At 41.6% G+C, this 19,776-nt stretch overlaps 1 protein-coding gene and 1 long non-coding RNA gene across 6 annotated transcripts in view; one reads left to right on the top strand and one right to left on the bottom strand.

Moving 5' to 3' along the window:
* The window catches only part of MTIF2 (mitochondrial translational initiation factor 2), a 32,741-nt gene extending 18,236 nt beyond the window's left edge, over positions 1 to 14,505 (bottom strand). Inside the window, exons 1-4 of one of the 5 annotated variants that reach the window (XM_054473942.2) lie at positions 14,037 to 14,485; positions 12,799 to 12,865; positions 8,887 to 9,112; positions 7,581 to 7,692 (exon numbers count right to left, since the gene is read on the bottom strand). In XM_054473942.2, coding sequence (XP_054329917.1) covers positions 7,581 to 7,692; positions 8,887 to 9,105 — 331 coding nt within the window. In that variant the 5' untranslated portion in view covers positions 9,106 to 9,112; positions 12,799 to 12,865; positions 14,037 to 14,485. Of the gene's footprint in view, positions 1 to 7,580; positions 7,693 to 8,886; positions 9,113 to 11,625; positions 11,768 to 12,798; positions 12,866 to 14,036 lie in introns of those variants that run through there. The other 4 variants (XM_054473943.2, XM_054473945.2, XM_054473944.2 and 1 more) reach the window with 4 other exon arrangements.
* Positions 14,506 to 14,552: 47 nt separating this feature from the next.
* LOC134737857 (uncharacterized) lies at positions 14,553 to 16,647 on the top strand. Its single transcript, XR_010123244.1, has 2 exons — positions 14,553 to 14,659; positions 15,380 to 16,647. It is a non-coding gene; the product is annotated as an uncharacterized LOC134737857 (long non-coding RNA).
* Positions 16,648 to 19,776: the final 3,129 nt, after the last annotated feature.

Raw genomic sequence — 19,776 nt, 5'->3', positions numbered from 1 at the left:
TAATAAATGTCTATATAAACAGTACACTCAATGAGAGGAATAACTATGCAAAGTGTTTCTCTAATATTAACAAATCACAAGGAAGCTAAAAAATGTTTTTTAATTATTTAAAATATGATACATTTCTATTAACTGACTTTTCTGCATATTCATAAATATTTGAATATTTATGTATTCTAAGCCATCTGAATCATCAATAAAACATTAAGATAAATTTAGTATTTATAATAATTGATTGTAGTCTATTTCTCTAAAAATTTAAGGTCACAAATGTCATGTATACACGAATGTGTGTGTGTATATACAATCAATTCCCATTATTTGCAATAATTATGTTCAATAAAGTCACCAAAACTATTGAATTAGCAAATATTGAACCACTGTTCTGAGGGGAAATATAAAGTTGGGTTCCTGCAAGCCTTTAGTCACATTTCATCAACTAATCAATACATAATTTTGTTTTATGCATTTCTGTTTAAAGATAGATATATATTTATATATAGTATTATATATAATATATAGTATTTATCTATATAATAAATCTCAATATATGATATATTATATATAATATATAGATATATATTATATATAAATACATATCATATATATATTTATATATAAATACATATCTTATATATATAATATTTATATATAAATATATATTTTTATATATATATTTGATTCATTAACATTGAACTCATCACCAATTGCACTATAACTCATGCCAGAACAAGCTTATCTGAGATGCATATTTTCTCTGTAAGGCATATCACAGCCTTCTTGGGCTTAGGAACACTAGATAGGACTTCAGTACCACATTTAGGAGCCATTTTAAACAACAAAATTACCAACAAAAAACACAAAAATGTGAAAAAAATGTGGCACTAAATAGAATACAAAAAGGACACTTGTTTGCAGTACGACAGCTGAAACAGAGTGTCACCTCATTCAACCCCAGCTTCAGAACATGTACAATGGACAACTCACATTTTTCACTGTTCTGCACACGTCCAATAATAACTGCAAGATAACCTGAGTACTGATTTTTTTCTTTTTTTTTTGGGACAGAGTTTCGCTTTTGTTACCCAGGCTGAAGTGCAGTGGGGAAATCTTGGCTAGCTGCAGCCTCTGCCTCCCAGGTTCAAACAATTCTTCTGCCTCAGCCTCCTGAGTAGCTGGGACCGCAAGTGCACGCCACCATCCCTGGCTAATTTTTCTATTTTTTGTAGACAGGGTTTCACCATACTGGCTAGGCTGGTCTCAAACTCCTGACCTCAGGTGATCCGCCTGCCTCGGCCTCCCAGAGTGCTGGGATCACAGGCGTGAGCCACCGCGCCCGGCAAGTACTGATTTTTGAGCTGCAAATACATTTTGTTGAGTAGGTGAATTTTCAAATACAGAATCCACACCTAAAATAAATAATCCACTCATAATGAGAACTGACAGTATGTACAGACAGACAGACAGACAGACAGACACACACACACACACACACACACACACACACACACAAAATATATCTCTGAATACATGTATCCGCAATTCATTCACTTGTTTATGTATCTAGGGTGTCCAAAAAGTCTTTATTTTTTATTTTAAAAAAATTTTTGGCCAGGCACGGTGGCTCATGCCTGTAATCCCAACACTTTGGGAGGCCGAGGCAGGCAGATCACGAGGTCAGGAGTTCAAGACCAACCTGGCCAATATGGTGAAACCCTGTCTCTACTAAAAATACAAAAATTAGCTGGGCGTGGTGGCGGCGCCTGTAGTCCCAGCTACTCAGGAGGCTGAGGAGAATCGCTTGAACCCGGGAGACAGAGGTTGCAGTAAGCCGAGACCATACCACGGCACTCCAGCCTGGGTGACAGAGTGAGACTCCATCTCAAAAAAAAAAAAAAAAAAAAATTTTTTTTGAGACAGGGTCTTGCACTGTTGCCCAGGCTAGAGTGCTATGGCGCAATCCTAACTCACTGCAGTAGCCTCAAATTCCAAGGCTCAAGCAATCCTCCTGCCTCGGCCTCCATTGTAGCTGGGACCACAGGTGCCACCACCACATCCTACTAATTTTTTGTAGAGAAGGGGTCTTGCCATGTTGCCCAGGTTGGTTTTGAACTCCTGGTCAAGCAATTCTCCCACCTTGGCCTCCCAAAGTTCTGGAATTACAGGTGTAAGCTACTGCACCCAAACCAAAAACTCTTGAAATATAGGAAAAATATTTACTTATTCTCTTTTTCATTTTATTTAATGTGCTTTGTTTTAATCTCAGTCATGTTTCCCTGTGGATGATAAATAAATGTATCTGTGATGATAATGAAATAGGTAGTTTTATGTTCCAGACTTGCAGTCACCCTATAAAAATATATTTAAAGAGTAGATATGAAAGAAAGGCAGCCAGGTGCGGTGGCTCACACCTGTAATCCCAGCACTTTGGGAGGCTGAGGTGGGCAGATCACCTGAGATGAGGAGTTTGAGACAAGCCTCGCCAACATGGTGAAACCCCATCTCCATTAAAAATATAAAAAATTAGCTGGGCATGGTGGCACGCACCTGTAATCCCAGCTGCTCCAGAGGTTAAAGCAGGAGAATCTCTTGAACCCGGGAGGCGGAGGTTGCAGTGAGCTGAGACTGCACCACTGCACTCCAGCCTGGGCAAGAGTGAGACTCTGTCTCAAGAAAAAAAAAAAAAAAGGAAGAAAGCCATCCTCAGATAAGCAGAACATTACACTAAAAGAACATCCTGTTCACTGGTGTGCTGGCAAATGTTTAATAACTATGCTCTCAAAAATAAATCTCTAATTTACAGTATTCTCCAATTTCCATGGTGCAAATATGCCCACCATGGTTGATTACAAGCTACCAACATAAAGTCACTGAATGCAGAGTTGGGAAGAGATGCACAGCAGTAGACTACTATATAGTCTTTTTACCATATAGATATGATAGGCATAAATAACCTTGAGAACACAGATAATTGTAAAATGCAATAAAATAACTGGGAAGTGAAGAGTTGGTTTTATTTGTTTGTTTGGGGTTTTCCGAGGTAGGGTCTCACTCTGTCGCCCTGGCTGGAGTGCAGTGGCACAATCTCAGCTCACTGCAACCTCTGCCTCCCAGGCAGTCCTCCCACTTCAGCCTCCCAAGAAGCAGGAACTAGAGGCTCGCATCACCATACCCAGCTAATTTTTGTATTCCTTTTGTAAAGACAAGGCTTCATCATGTTGCCCAGGCTGATCTCAAACTCTTGGGCTCAAGCGATATGTTTGCCTCAGCCTCTGAAAGTGCTGGGATTACAGACATGAGCCACCGCACCCAGCCAGTGAGTTTTTGAGTTTTTACTACCTTTGTGACTTAATTTTTTAAATTTGAGCTGTTTAACAACCAGCTCAAATAATTCCTTATAATTTAGCAATAAGCTCACAAGCTGATTGATGCAAGCCAGCACCAGCAAGCCACTGATCGTACTCCACAATAATGCCAAGAAACTATTTCCTATTTATCTTTCTACCACATGCTTTCCCAAGGAAGCACATTTTAAGAATGATACAACTCAAATTTATTATGTGAATATGCTCTCAGAGAACTGTAAAACTATTTCAAAACAAAAATTATGAGTTGGCCAGGCATAGTGGCTCACACCTGTAATCCCACCACTTTGGGAAGCTGAGGTGGGTGGATCACCTGAGGTCAGGAGTTCGAGACCAGCCTGACCAACATAGTGAAACCCCATCTCTACTAAAAATACAAAAATTAGCAAGGCGGCTGGGCGCAGTGGCTCACGTCTGTAATCCCAGAACTTTGGGAGGCTAAGGTGGGCGGATCACCTGAGGTCAGGAGTTTGAGACCAGCCAGACCAACATGCTGAAACCTCGTCTCTAATAAAAATACAGAAATTAGCCAGGCGTGGTGGCGCATGCCTATAGTCCCAGCTACTCGGGAGGCTGAGGCAGGAGAATCGCTTGAACCTGGGAGACAGAGGTTGCAGTGAGCTGAGATCGTACCACTGCACTCCAGACTAGGTGACAGAGCAAGCCTCTGTCTCAAAAAAAAAAAAAAAAAAAATTAGCCAGGCATGTTAGGCACCCGTAATCCCAGCTATTCGCGAGGCTGAGGCAGGAGAATTGCTTGAACCTGAGAGGTGGAGGTTGCAGTGAGCTAAGATCACGCCATTGCACTCCACCCTGCGCAACAAGAGTGAAACTCTGTTCAAAAAAAAAAAATTATGAGTACAATTCTATTTCCAATAATGCTAAAAATACCTAATACTCTAGTTTTCCAATACATTATACCGAACTTTTGAGAGGTAGCTTACATAGAGAGATAATCGTTTCCCCTCTGTGTTAAATGCATATGGTATTAACATACTATTTTATTTTTATCCAAGACTTAAATAAATATTTACATGTAGAAAAGTGTCCAACATATTGCAACAAGAAATATTACATCAAGCTACTTAACTGACCCAGGAAAAGAGGGAGTAAATGTACTCATATCGCTAATGTATATAGTAGTTAAAAATAATTACCTCATGAAAACTATCTTTAATTCAGAAGAGATTTGAATATGAAATAAGCTTCAAACAGACACATTTATTTTCATCATAGACAATCAGTTTGGCGTTTAGAATACTGCTCCACGACACTAAATTTGTATTTTAATCATTCTATTTATTAGTCATACTAAAGAATTATGGTTATGGGTTCCTCTATGTGTATAGGGGTAGGGGGTAATGTTTAAAAAAAAAAAAAAAGGAGTACTCATCTTTTACAGATACATACTGAAGTATTTATGGATAAAATAAAATATCTGTTGTCACTGACTTATGCATATATTTAAGCTTATTCCATTCTTTCTGCTACCATATTTGTCTGATAATTGCTAATAATAAAAAGTTTTGCCAGGCACAGTGGCTCACGCCTATAATCCTAGCATTTCGAAGGCTAAGGTGTGCAGATCACTTGAGGTCAGGAGTTCGAGACCAGCCTGGCCCACATAGTGAAACTCTGTCTCTACTAAAAATACGAATATTAACTGGGTGTGGTGGCATATGCCTGTAATCCTAGCCTACTTAAGAGGCTGAGGCACAAGAATTGCTTGAATCAGGGAGGCAGGAGTTGCAGTGAGCCAGCATCCTGCCACTGCACTCCAGCCTGGGTGACAGAGCAAGACTCTGCCTCAAAAAAAAGTTTTAAAAATCAAGCCTATTATCAATACTATTTATAAAACCACACCAATACAATTTTCCTTAGAAAAATTCTGAATGACATAGCCATATTCATTTATTTTCAAAGTTTTCTAGCTATAAAATGACTGAATAATCCATCTGCAAAATTATTAAAAATGCCAAACAGGCCAGGCATGGTGGCTCACGCCTGTAATCTCAGCACTCTGGGAGGCCGAGGTGGGCAGATCACCTGAGGTCGGGAGTTCGAGACCAGCCTGACCAACATGGAGAAACTCCCTCTCTACTAAAAATACAAAATTAGCCAGGCGTTGTGGCACATGCCTGTAATCCCAGCTACTTGGGAGGCTTGAGACAGGAGAATTACTTGAACCCAGGAGGCAGATGTTGCGGTGAGCCAAGATAGTGTGCCATTGCACTCTAGCCTGGGTAACAAGAGCGAAATTCTGTCTCAAAAAAAAAAAAAAAAAGCCAAACAGTATGCTAACAATTTTGTACTCTTTGTAAGGATGTACATGCACAAAAAGTAGTAACACTTTCAGGCAGGAAACACATTGAAGTTAGCATTGCTGTGATTTACAAAATAATTATTGAAAGATAATGTGGTTGATGAGTAACAGCACGTGCTCTGGAGCCATATTCCATAGGTTCAAATATTCCCCATATTCCCTACATTCAAATCGTGGCTCTCCCACAAACTAGCTGGAAATAGTGGGTAATTACTTATCCTCTCTAAACCTCACTTTCCCAGCATGTAAATAAGGATACCTAACTTTAGGGCATTGTGAGAATTACAAGAGTTAAAAAAGTACTGGTACATATTAACAGTTCAACATATATGAGTCACTATTAATTCTTTTTTTCCCCAAGAGTCTGTTACACTTTGTTACAACAACAGGGTATTTCTCATATACTGAATTTTAATGTCACTTTATAATGAAAACTCAAATTTTGTTTCAAAAATCCTAAACTGGTAATAAGCACATCACAATGAAGGAATATAAAAATGACAATAATATGCTCCATTTATAAATAAAAATAATATTATGACAAGTTGTAGTTATTACTACCAGTATTTCTTTTTTTTTTTTAAGATGGAGTCTCGCTCTGTCGTCCAGGCTAGAGGGCAGTGGCACGATCTCGGCTCACTGCAAGCTCCCCCTCTCCGGTTCACGCCATTCTCCTGCCTCAGCCTCCCGAGTAGCTGGGACTACATGCGCCCGCCACTACGCCAGGCTAATTTTTTTTGTATTTTTAGTAGAGATGGGGTTTCACCGTGTTAGCCAGGATGGTCTCGATCTCCTGACCTAGCCTCCCAAAGTGTTGGGATTACAGGCGTGAGCCACTGTGCCTGGCTACTACCAGTATTTCTCTGCTGGCCTTACAGATATTGTCAAAATGAGAGAAAAGGCTGGGCATGGTAGGATCACGCCCGTAATCCCATTACTCTGGGAGGCCGAGGCGGGCAGATAACTTGAGGTCAGGAATTTGAGACAAGCCTGGCCAACATGGTGAAACCCCGTCTCTACTAAAAATACAAAAATTAGCCGGGCCTGCTTGTGGGCACCTGTAATCCCAGCTCCTCAGGAGGCTGAGGCAGGAGAATCACTTGACCCTGGGAGGTGGAGGTTGCAGGGAGCCGAGATCATTCCACTGCACTCCAGCCTGGGCAACAAGAGTGAAACTCCATCTCAAAAAATAATAATAAAAAGAGTGAAAAAAAGGAAATCAGAAAATTATAGGGCCAGGCATGGTGGCTCATACCTATAATCCCAGCACTTTGGGAGGTTGAGGCAGAAGGATTACTTGCACTCAGGAGTTCAAGACTAGCCTAGACAACAAAGTGAGACTCTGTCTCTACAAAAAATAAAAAATTAGCTGGGCATAGTGGCACATGCCTGTAGTCCTAGCTACTCAGGAGGCTAAGGCTGAACGATTGTTTTGAGTCTAGGAGGCCAAGGCTGCAGTGAGCCATGATCGTGCCACTATACCGGACAAAGCAAGACTCTGTCTCAAAAAAAAAAAAAACTACAAAAAAAAGAAAGAACAAAGAAAATTATAGAAAAACAAAAAGAGAAAGTATATAAGTATAGCCCCTCAGTCTAAAAACATTCTTTGGATTTATTCTAATAGCCCACAAAACTTCCGAGAAAGAAAACTTAATTCATGTAAGAAAATCTTTTCCACTTTAATTAAAAGCAAAATCTTGGAGAACTACATTTGGCAGAGTCAAGAAACTAACCAGGGATTATGACTTAAAGTGAAGAATATTACAATGACTTAATATATTTTTTAAGTGCCAGTCTAGTTTTTAATCTTTCAATGCCTAAATCTCATTGCAAATAAAATGCCTGGTATTCCAACATTCCCATATTTTGCTTTGTAAAAATATCTGACTTACCTGTGTTTTTTTCCATTGCCCTGGCCAGTTCCTCAATAGTCATTCCAATCCATACTTCTACCACCTTTTTAGATTTTGTTGAAGATACCTGAGATTTCCATGGTCCTTCTTCCTATTAAAAAAATCAGAACATATAAACAAAAAGGAAGAAAAAACTTAAGTGACAATTTAGACTTATTCTCAAATATCTACCACAATCATAGCTACAATTTCTTTCTTTTTTTTTTTTTTTTTTGAGACAGAGTCTTGCTCTGTCACCCGGGCTGGAGTGCAGTTGCACGATCTCAGCTCACTGCAACCTCTGCCTCCTGGGTTCAAGCCATTCTCCTGCCTCAGCCTCCCCAGTAGCTGGGATTACAGGTGTGCACCACCAAGCCCAGCTAATTTTTGTATTTTTGTTTTGTTTTTTGTTTTGTTTTGAGACAGAGTCTAACTCTGTTGCCCAGGCTGGAGTGCAGTGGCACAATCTCGGCTCACTGCAACCTCCACCTCCCAGGTTCAAGCGATTCTCCTGCCTCAGCCTCCTGAGTAGCTGGGACTACAGGCATGCGCCACCATGCCTGGCTAATTTTTGTATTTTCAGTAGAAACGGGGTTTCACCATGTTGGCCAGGTTAGTCTTGAACTCTTGATCTTGTGATCCGCCTGCCTTAGCCTCCCAAAGAGCTGTGATTACAGGCATGAGCCACCGCGCCTGGCCTAATTTTTGTATTTTTAGTAGCGATGGGGTTTCACCATGTTGGCCAGGATGGTCTCGATCTCTTGACCTTGTGATCTGCCCACCTTGGCCTCCCAAAGTGCTGACATTACAGGCGTGAGCCACCGCATCCGGCCATAGCTACTGTTTCTACCAACAAACACTCCCACAAGTAGTTAAACCTTAAGCTAAAATTAAAATCCTGCATCCTTAATTCACTGTTTTACACTGATTTCCAAGGAACCAAATTCATCAGCACCACACAATTAACCAGAACTTTCCTTTCTCACAAAGCTCTATGGCTTGGAGTATAGCATTAAGTAATAAATACTCTGTAAAGGATAAAATACTCAAAATGGATTTCTACTCATGGTTCTAGGCACTTTCATTTTAGACCAAGTAATAAAATAACTTACAGAAATCTGCAACTATACCGGGCGCGGTGGCTAATGCCTATAACCCCAGCTACTCAGGAGGCTGAGGCAGGAGAATTGCTTAAACCCAAGAGGCGTAGGTTGCAGTGAGCCGAGATCGCGCCACTGCACTCCAGCCTGGGTGACAGGGTGAGACTCCATCTCAAAAAAAAAAAAAAAAAGAAATCTGTAACTACCTTTTTTGTTACTAGAAGCCTATACTGGGATAAAGCAGACCCAGTGAGCACATCTGTTGGCCAGGGCCAGGCATACAGTTGAGCTGTCCACACAGGGTAAGCAGATGAAAACCCATGCCTCCACTGTCTTAAGGCTCTTCTTTGACACAGACTGTGCAGTTGCATATAAATAGTGTGAAATCGTAGCAAGTTCTCCAACTTCAGTAGCTTCTGGTTCATGTTTCTCCTGGAAAAAAAAAAGGTTTTAAAATAATATTCAAATCAAGTTAGCAAATATTAATTGGATATTTATTATATGCATAGCACTGGACTACACTTAGCTCACTAGACTTACAACAATGAGTAAAACTGGGTTCCTGCCCTGAAAAATCTCAGTCTCATCAAGAGATGGGATTCCATACCAAGTACTCTCTAGATACTAGCTATTATTATTACTGTTAATGTTACCACTATGATAGAATTGAAATACAATAACAACTCGTAAAAGGCTCTTTTTTCACTCTTGAAATATCAACTAACCAAATCACAACTAGAGTAATGTTTCTAAAGTGCAAATTCCAAATGATAATATTTCTGTTAAACACCCTGAAACTTCTTTTTCGAAACGGGGTCTCACTCTATCATCCAGGCTGGAGGCTGGAATGCAGTGGTGTGGTCACAGCTCATTGCAGCCTCGACCTCCCAGGCTAAAGTGATGCTCTCACCTCAGCCTCCCTAATAGCTGGGACTAGAGGTGCGCACTACTATGCCCAGATAATTTTTTTGTTTGTTTTTTTGGTAGAGATGGTGTTTCAACACATTGTCTAGGCTAGTCTCAAACTCCCGGGATCCAGTGATCCACCTTGGCCTCCCAAAGTGCTAAGATTACAGGTATGAGCCACCATGCCCAGCCTTACTTTATTTCTTACACTCTTAGAGTCCTACACTCCTACCTCTCAAGCTTTTGTTATTGTAACCCACCTATCATCTCTGATGGTTTCTCATTTCATCTCTGAAACTTTGCACACACTTCCTCTAGTTGGAATTGTCTTTCAACTCTTAACACTTTTCCATCTTCCCATCTCACCCCCTAAAAAAAGATGCTTTATAGTAGGAAGAAGACACCCAATATTTATTGAATAATGCCTTTTGAGTATTATTCTTAGAATGAAAGAAGAGTTTTTTTTGAGAGAAAACTGTAACAGAACTCATTAGTAATATATAGTTCTTTTCCTCCCAGTGGCCTCTATTGCCTCTGCTCCCAAGACTGCATTTCTATGGCTTTGCTTTTCAGTTTTTAAGGGCAGGAACGACAAAAACAATGTAAAAAGAACATGTTTTCCAGCTGGGTGTGGTGGCTCATGCCTGTAATCCCAGCACTTTGGGAGGCCGAGGTAGGCGGATCACCTCAGGTCAGGAGTTCGAGACTAGCCTGGCCAACGTGGTGAAACCCTGTCTCTACTAAAAATACAAAAACCAGCTGGGCATGGTGGCGGGTGCCTGCAATCCCAGCTACCCAGAAGGCTGAGGCAGGAGAATCACTTGAACCTGGGAGGTGGAGGTTGCAGTGAGTCGAGATCGTGCTATTGCACTCCAGCCTAGGCGACAAGAATAAAACTCTGTCTCGAAAAAAAAAAAAAAATGAAGAACATGTTTTCTTCTTAGGAAACACTTCCTAAGTACCATATGCCAGGCTTTCTGCTTGATATTGTTGATTCAAAGTTTAATAAGCCAGGGTCCATTCCACAAACAGTTCATTGTCGTTAAAGCAAGCTTGCCAATACGATGAATCTCAGGCACACCAGACACTACATACAATGACTGATTATAACCTAGGGTCGCGTTTTCATTGCAATAATATGCAAAATTATTTCTATAAATTGTAAAGTCATTTTAAGGTTTTTTTTGTTTGTCTGTTTGCTTTTCAATGGAGAGTACATTTCCAAGTAGTGGGTATAGCCTTTTAGACTCTTCAGTATAGATTTTCTTTTACTCACTACTCGAAAATAACTTTAGTTAACATTTTAATATATATATTTTCAACTCTTTTCTTTGTGCTTTTATCTATTTTACTCACAAAAATAAGGTCATATTAATTTTGTTTTACAACTTTTTACACTAAAGAATATATTGTGAATATTGTTTTATATCATTAAACATTACTAATCAGCCCTTTGTATCCATGTGTTCCACATTTGTGGATTCAAACAATTGTGGATGGAAAATTTTCTTAATTTTTTAAAAAGATGGTTCTGTCTCTACTGAATACGTACACTTTTTTCCTTGTCATTATTCCCTAAAGTATACTGTTTACATAGCATTTGCTTTGTATTAGGTATCATAAGTAATCTAGAGATGATATAAAGTATACAACGGTATGTGCTTAGGTTACATGTAAATATACACCATTTTATATAAGGAACTTGGACATCTGTAGATTTTGGTATGCGGCGGCGGGGGTCCTGGAACCAATGTCCCATAGATACTGAGAGACACATATATTCTTCAGCATTACAAAAAAAAAAACAATGGAAATTATGAAGTATTTCAATGTGTTTACCTTAACCACATAAAGCTATCTTGAACAAAATTATAAACTTTTACAAAGTCTTAAAATTTTTGGCCAGGCGCAGTGGCTCATGCCTGTAATCTCAGCACTGTGGGAGGCCAAGGCAGGTAGATCATTTGAGGTCAGGAGTTTGACACCAGCCTGACCGACATGGTGAAACTCCGTCTCTACTAAAAATACAAAAAAATTACCTGGGCATGGTGGCACATGCCTGTAGTCCCAGCTACTTGGGAGGCTGAGGCAGGAGAATTGCTTGAACCCAGGAGACAGAGGTTGCAGTGAGCCAAGATCACACCACTGCACTCCAGCCTGGGAGACAGAGCAAGACTCTGTCTCAAAAAAAAAAAAAAAATTTTTTTTAATGATTTCTCTCATAATATGGCATTTCTACAATATGCTTATATTTCACATTTATATACAACATATATATTATATAAATATATTTATATTTTCTACTAGATATTCTTTAAAATTGTTCACAAATGATAATAGTTATTTGATGTGACCAAAGAAATTAAGGCTCTGGTCGGGTGATCTTTGCTAGATAACTAGACATTAAATGCTACATTTCATTCTTTTTTTTTTTTTTTTTTGAGATGGAGTCACCCAGTTTGGAGTTCAGTGGTGTGATCTCAGCCCACTGCAACCTCTGCCTCCTGGGTTCAAGCGATTTTCCAGCCTTAGCCTCCCAAGTAGCTTGAACTATAGGTGTGCGCCACCTTGTCGGGCTAATTTTTGTATTTTTAGTAGACACCGGGTTTTACCATATTGGCCAGGCTCGTCTCAAACTCCTGACCTCAGGTGATCCACCTGCCTCAGCCTCCCAAAGTGCTGGGATTACAGGCGCGAGCCACCACGCCTAGCCTAAATGTTACATTTCAACCAATCTTCCCAAAGTGTATTTTATGGTTCTGACATAGTAAATTTATGGTTCTGACATGGTAAATAGAATATACTGAATTTTTTTTTTTGAGATGGAGTTTTGCTCATCGCTCAGGCTGGAGTGCAATGACGTGATCTCGGCTCACTACAACCCCCGCCTGCTGGGTTCAGGGGATTCTCCTACCTCAGCCTCCCAAGTCGCTGGGATTACAGGTGCCTGCCAGCCCACCCGGCTAATTTTTTTGTATTTTTAGTAGAGACGGGGTTTCACCATGTTGGTCAGGCTGGTGTTGAACTCCTGACCTCAGGTGATCTATCCACCTTGGCCTCCCAAAGTGCTGGGATTACAGGTGTGAGCCACCGCGCCTGGCCTATACTGAATATTTTTTAAAAGAATGAAAAGAAATGATAACGGAAACAAGTACAGTATAGTGAAGAAAATATCTTATTAGGCAACAAAGGAACCTTAGGTGGACACTCACTCTGACAGTAAGTGTTATCTGGACTCAGCAAGTCAGTTGTTTCCTATGGGCCTCATTTTCCGGATCTCTGTTAAAAATAAATAAATAAATAAGTGTTTGAATATCTGTCCCTCCTATTACAAGACTATGAGGAGAAAATGAGAAGATGTATATACTTTATCATCAGCTATTTTAAAACCATATCACATGTTTTGGTACTGGCTTATAAGCTTTGAGGATTCATTGCTTATAAGTTAAAAATATTCACAAGTCATTAACTTGTTTACCTTCGGACAATTATGAGGTTGTGTATGTGTGTGTAATCGAGCAAGCATTTTACCTTAAAAGGCTTATTCAAGGAAAAATCTGATTTAATGCCAACGAAATAAACACATTAAGATTTAGAAATTCAGGCTGGCCGTGGTGGCTCATGCCTGTAATCCTAGCACTTTGGGAGGCCGAGGCAGGCGGATCACCTGATGTCAGGAGTTTGAGACCAGCCTGGCCAACATGGTGAAACCCCTTCTCTACTAAAAGTACAAAAATTAGCCGGGCATGGTGGCGGGCGCCTGTAATCCCAGCGACTTGGAAGGCTGAGGCAGAAGAATCGCTTGAACCCAGGAGGCAGAGACTGCAGTGAGCCGAGATCACGCCACTGCACTCCAGCCTGGGCGACAGTGAGACTCTGTCTAAAGAAAAAAAAAAAAAAGATTTGGAAATTCATTCAATAGTATTTACACACATTAAATACTTTTAAGAATGGCACATGGAAAAAATCTTATTTACGTTTGTGCCCCTGGACCAAGAAGTAGAGTGCTCGGGAAACACAGGATTCCTTGAGAAATTAATTTTTAAATCAGTATGAAACCTGATTTGAGAAGAGCACAGATTAATGGAGTGGGAGGAAGGACCCTACAAGATATTAACCAAAGCACAGATATGTAATTGAGGCAGGAACTGGAAAGACACATTGGAGGCAATAACCCAAATGTCAAAACTGGAAGGAAACTTGTCACTTATTCCAAGCTCCTCATTTTACAGAAAAGGAAACGGAAATCCAGAAGGGTCAAAAAAGCTTCTCCAATGTCATACCGCTAGTTAATGGCAGTCAAGACTAGAACCCAGACGTTCTGACTCCCAGTACGGTGTTGTTTCACCGCTAGGATATCCTTGTCGAGGAATCTGAAAAAAGTATGTTGCAAATACGTAGCTGGGTTAGTGAAAACGTCTGAGTGTGAGCTGGAAGCTTTGGAACTTACCTGAAAGGTAAAAATAAATCACTGCAGAAAAATTACGGATCTGGGGTGGCTTCGCCTCAAATTGGAGCCCAGAAGGCCTTGGGCCCATGGGAGGCTGGGACGTGAGGACCTGCACCCACAGCCGCGCGCGAGGATGGGAAGCCGGCCAGCCGCTTCCGAGAGAACAGCGCACATGCCTTCGTGAATGCCTAACGTGGGCTCACGCAGGGATTAAATTCATCTTGGAAAGGCTTCCGAACGCACAATGTTTATGAAGTTCGCGTGATTTGTGCCACTGACACGTTAAGCGAAACAACACACACCACCTGCACCGGACAACCCCGGTTAAGGGACCCCACCCACTTAACTCCTACCTACAGCCCCGGGCCCCTGGATTCTGAGCACGGGCAGAGACCACCTTCTGGACCCGGAAGAATGGTCGGTAGGTCAGTCCGTCCCCGCTACGGTCCCCGCCGGGCTTCCGGTCCCGCTGGAAAAGGTTCTTTCCGGAATTCAGAGAGTTGCTGTCGCCGCCGGGGGTGGGACTGTCTGCGGTGTCCGCGGCGGGCGTCCAGCCTGGGAGGGGCTGGTTCAACCTGTGGCTCCTTCCAGGGTCAGCAGCGCGTGGTGAATCGTTTCTGCAGGTCCCTTCCATTTCTTACTTTCCTTTCCTTTCTTTCTCTCTTTCCTTTTTCTCTTTCTGTCCCTCTCGTTTCTTTCCTTCCTTCCTTCATTTCTTCCTTCCTTTCTTTCCTCTTCCTTTCCGTTTTTCGTTCTTTTTTTTTTTTTTTTTTTTTAAGAAAACTGCCTTTATTCAATTAGAAGTTGGAAAAATTAACTGGTACAGAAGAAAAGTGTAATCAGCTGGAGAAAAAGTGCCACCCGTGAGAACTGAGGGCTCCTCTGGGAGGGAATCTGGATACAGTGAGGATTTCTAGGAAGCAAATTACTTCTCCTCTGGGGCTATGAGTGGCCTCGGTGGTGCTTAACACTGGAGGAAACGTTAAATGGGGAACTGTGGGAGAAATGATACCTCCTTCAAAGATACGTGTTCCTAACAAGAAGGAAAAAAGAAATGCAAGGGAACAGTGGCGGTAGAACCAGTTAGTATTGTGCGAACAGTACTTTCTGTTTTCTCCTAAGTCAGCTCCTGTGTATGGCATTAGGAGTAACAGAGCCAGAGTGCCTGGTTTCCTATTCCAGCTCATTCCTAGTGTGTGGTTGGGGATGTTTTGTCAACTGTCCATGTCCCAATTTGTTCAAATACATTATAGTAATGACAGTAGCTAGTTCATAGGCTTGTAATAGGGTTTTTGTTTTGTTTCTATTTGTTTTTGAGATGGAATTTCGCTCTTGTTGCCCAGGCTGGAGTGCAATGGCGCGATCTCGGCTCACCGCAACCTCTGCCTTCCGGGTTCAAGCAATTCTCCTGCCTCGGCCTCCCGAGTAGCTGGGATTACAGGCATGTGCCACCACTCCTGGCTAATTTTGTATTTTTAGTAGAGACGGGGTTTTTCCATGTTGGTCAGGCTGGTTTCGAATTCCCTATTTCAGATGATCCGCCTGCATCGGCCTCCCAAAGTGCTGGGATGACAGGCGTGAGCCACCGCTCCCAGACTGTTTTTTGTTTTTTTTGAGACAGTCTCACTCTGTCGCCCAAGCTGGAGCACAATGGCGCGATCTCGGCTCATTGCAACCAACCTCCGCCTCCTGGGTTCAAGTGATTCTCCCGCCTCAGCCTCCCGCCTAGCTGAGATTACAGGGGCACATCACCATGCCTCGCTAATTCACCATGTTGGCCAGGCTGGTCTCGAACTCCTGACCTCAGGTGACTGCCCACCTAAGCCTCCCAAAGTGCTGGGATTACAGGCATGAGCCACCACGCCCGGCTGCAATAAGCTTTTAATGGGTTGATAAACTGCTGATAAATAGTGCCTGGTTCATAGTGTGTGTTTGCTGTTGCGGTTATTACAGGCTGCCCCCAGAGCTTTCCCTCACCTTGCTTGGACATTATGTCTTTCAGCTGGTCGTTTTGACCACAACCATCACCACCTCCCAAATATAAATATTGTTTTATTATCTTGTCTTTTGGTAAAAGGAATTTGAGAAGAAAACAAAATCAATCAATTAATCTTTTGTCTTTAAGATCTACCACTCCCCTGGGTAATTGGTATGGTACAGAAGTTCATTACTCAAAAGCATACTTGCCATTGAGGGAAGACAGAGACCCTCTCAGATTGTTTTATACTCAGTACCTGTTTTAAGAAAAAAAAAAAGGAAGTGAAATCAAAGACAGGCAGTCCCGCGCCAGGCCCAAAACCAGGCCTGGGCCTGCCTGGCCTAAACCCAGTACTTAAAAATCAACTCATAACCTAGAAACCGATGTTATTCATAGATTCCAGACATTGTATAGAAGAACATTGTGAAACTCCCTGCCCTGTTCTGTTTCTGACCACCGGTGCATGCAGCCCGTCACGTACCCCTTGCTTGCTCAAATCAATCACGACCCTTTCATGTGAAATCTTTAGTGTTGTGAACCCTTAAAAGGGACAGAAATTGTGCACTCAGGGAGCTCAGATTTTAAGGCAGTGGCTTGCCAATTCTCCCACCTAAATAAAGCCCTTCCTTCTACAACTTGGTGTCTGAGAGGTTTTGTCTGCGGCTCGTCCTGCTACACCATCATCTTACCTCCTAACTCATGCCCCCATCCCAACCTACCAACCTCTTTTTTTTCACCACTTTCCCAATGCCTACTACAAAGGTGTGCAATCGGTGTTACTGAATGATTTAATACAAACTCCTCTCCTGGAAATTTTTTTTTTTTTTTTTTGAGATGGAGTCTCACTCTGTCACCCAGGCTGGAGTGAATTGGCACGATCTCAGCCCACTGCAACCTCCACCTCCCAGGTTCAAGCGATTCTCCTGCCTCAGCTTCCAGAGTAGCTGGGATTACAGGTGTCTGCCACCATGCCCGGCTAATTTTTTTGTATTTTTAGTACAATTGGCCTGGCCGGTTTTGAACTCCTGACCTCAAGTGATCTGCCCGCCTCCGTCTCCCAAAGGGCTATGATTCCAGGTGTGAGCCACCGCGCTAGGCCTGGAAATTTTTTTTAACTGAACCTAACAGGCACAGCACTTGAAAACTATTGAAGTTTATTCCAATTGCTATCATTTTACCTACTACTCACAGATATCTACTGAAGTTTAATTTCTGTGAGAAGTAATTCTTTGCTGTCTTACTTGCCTTGCAAGGCAGTTGAGAAACAAGCAGAAATCAGTTGGTAAACCATCAAAGTAGTTGCCAGATCTTTTTTCCACAATATTAAGTTGAAAATAACCATATATGCATCTATATTCCTCTAATTTTCTAATCATTAAGATTTTCTAATCATGCTAATGTAGAAAAATCAAGCAATATACCAAAATATAGAAAGTAGCAAAAAAAAAAAAAAGGAGAGAATGAAAACAGTTAAAGGAACAGAGAAGCCAACCTGAAAGAGCTCCCAATGGCCAAACCTGGAAATATTTGAGCAGCAAAATAACAGTACTGGATTATAACCACAAGTATCAACTATGTATACATATGTTCATACTGACATAAATAAATAATTGAATAAATACATAGAGAAGGAACAAATCTTCCTTACAGAAGAATTCCAAATTTTATATATATATAAATATATTATTTATATATTTTTATATATATAAATTATATATTTATATATATTATATATAATATATAAATATATTATTTATATATATTATATATATAAATATATATATATATATAAAACCTTCACTAGGAAGTGAAGATTAATTCCTCTCCACCTTAGTGTGGGCTGGACTTACTAACTTGCTTCCAAAGAATACAATATGGAGGCCGGGCATGGTGGCTCATGCCTGTAATCCCAGCACTTTGGGAGGCCAAGGCAGGTGGATCACGAGGTCAGGAGTTTGAGACCAGCCTGACCAACATGGTGAAACCCCGTCTCTACTAAAAATTAGCTGGGCATGGTGGCATGCACCTGTAAGCCCAGCTACTCGGGAGGCTGAGGCAGGAGAAACGCTTGAACCCGGGAGGCAGAGGTTGTGGTGAGGCAAGTGCCACTGCACTGCAGCCTGGGCGACAAAGCAAGACTCCGTCTCAGAAAAAAAAAAAAAGAACACAGTATGGAAAGGGGAAAATAGTAACTTTACAGCGGAGAAACCTGGCAGACAATGCATTAACCAAGTGATCAAGGTGAACATCACCTGCAATGTCGTGTTAATATCATGGACCCCCCCTGAAATGATGTGATGAGGACACTTTACCCCTGTAATAGCCTTTTCAAAAACCCACAACCCTACTTTAATCATGGGGAAAACATCAGAGAAACCCAAATTAAAGAGCCTTCTACAAAATACCTGACCAGTACTCTTCAAAACTGTCAAGGTTAGGAAAAGCAAGAAAGGACTCAGAAACTGTTACAGATCAGAAGAGACTAAGGAGACAACAACTCAATGCAATATGGTATCCTGGATAGAATCCTGTAACAGAAAAGCACATTAGTGGGAAAACTGGTGAAATCTGAATAATGTCTGTAGTTTAGTTAACAGTAATACCCTAATGTTAATTTTTTAATTTTCACAAGTGTATTATGATTAATGTAAGATGTTAACAAAATTGGGTAAAGGGCACTTGGGAACTCTCCACTATCTCAGCAACTTTTCTGTAATCTAAAATTATTCCAAAATTAAAAGGTTGATTGCTGGGTGCGGTGGCTCATGCCTGTAATCCCAACACTTTGGAAGGCCGAGGTGGGTGGATCACCTGAGGTCAGGAGTTCAAGACCAACCTAACCAGCATGGAGAAACCCCATCTCTACTAAAAATACAAAATTAGCCGAGCATGGTGGCGCGCGCCTGTAATCCCAGCTACTCGGGAGGCTGAGGCAGGAGAATTGCTTGAACCTGGGAGGTGGAGGTTTCGGTCAGCTGAGATCGCGCCACTGCACTCCAGCCTGGGCAACAAGAGCGAAACTCCGTCTCAAACAAACAAACAAAAAAAGTTGACTTAAAAAAGAAAGAAAGGGCCAGGCGCAGTGGTTCACACCTGTAATACCAGCACTTTGGAAGGCTGAGGCCAAAGGATCACTTGAGGCCAGGAGTTTGAGACCTGGGCAACATGGCAAGACCCTTCTCTACAAAAAATAAAAAAATTAACTGGGCATGGTGATGCACACCTGCAGTCCTATGCTACTCTGGAGGCCAAGGTGGGAGAATCACTTGAACTCAGGATTCCGAGCTTACAATGAGCTATGATCATGCCACTGCACTCCAGCCTGAGTGACAGAGTGAGACCCTGACTCTAAAAGGAAGGAAGGAAGGGAGGGAGGGAGGAAGGAAGGAAAAAAAGATGGAGAGAGGGAGGGAGGGAAGGAAGGAAGGAGGGAGGGAGAGATGGAGAGAGGGAGGGAAGGAAGGAAGGAAAGAAAGAAAGAAAGAAAGATAGATATCCTAAAACACACATAAATATATATACAGATACAATGTATATTGGTGGCTCAAGCCTGTAATCCCAGCACTTTGTAAGGCTAAGGCAGGTGGATCACCTGAGGTCAGGAGTTCAAGACCAGCCTGGCCAACATGGTGAAACCCCCATCTCTACTAAAAATACAAAAATTAGCCAGGCGTGGTGGCGGCTGCCTATAATCCCAGCTACTCAGAAGGCTGAGGCAGGAGAATTGCTTGAACCCGGGAGGCAGAGGTTGCAGTGAACCGA

The sequence above is a fragment of the Pongo pygmaeus genome, chromosome 12, assembly GCF_028885625.2.
Source record: "Pongo pygmaeus isolate AG05252 chromosome 12, NHGRI_mPonPyg2-v2.0_pri, whole genome shotgun sequence".
Classification (NCBI taxonomy): domain Eukaryota; kingdom Metazoa; phylum Chordata; class Mammalia; order Primates; family Hominidae; genus Pongo; species Pongo pygmaeus.
This window is presented reverse-complemented; position numbering and strand designations above follow the sequence as displayed.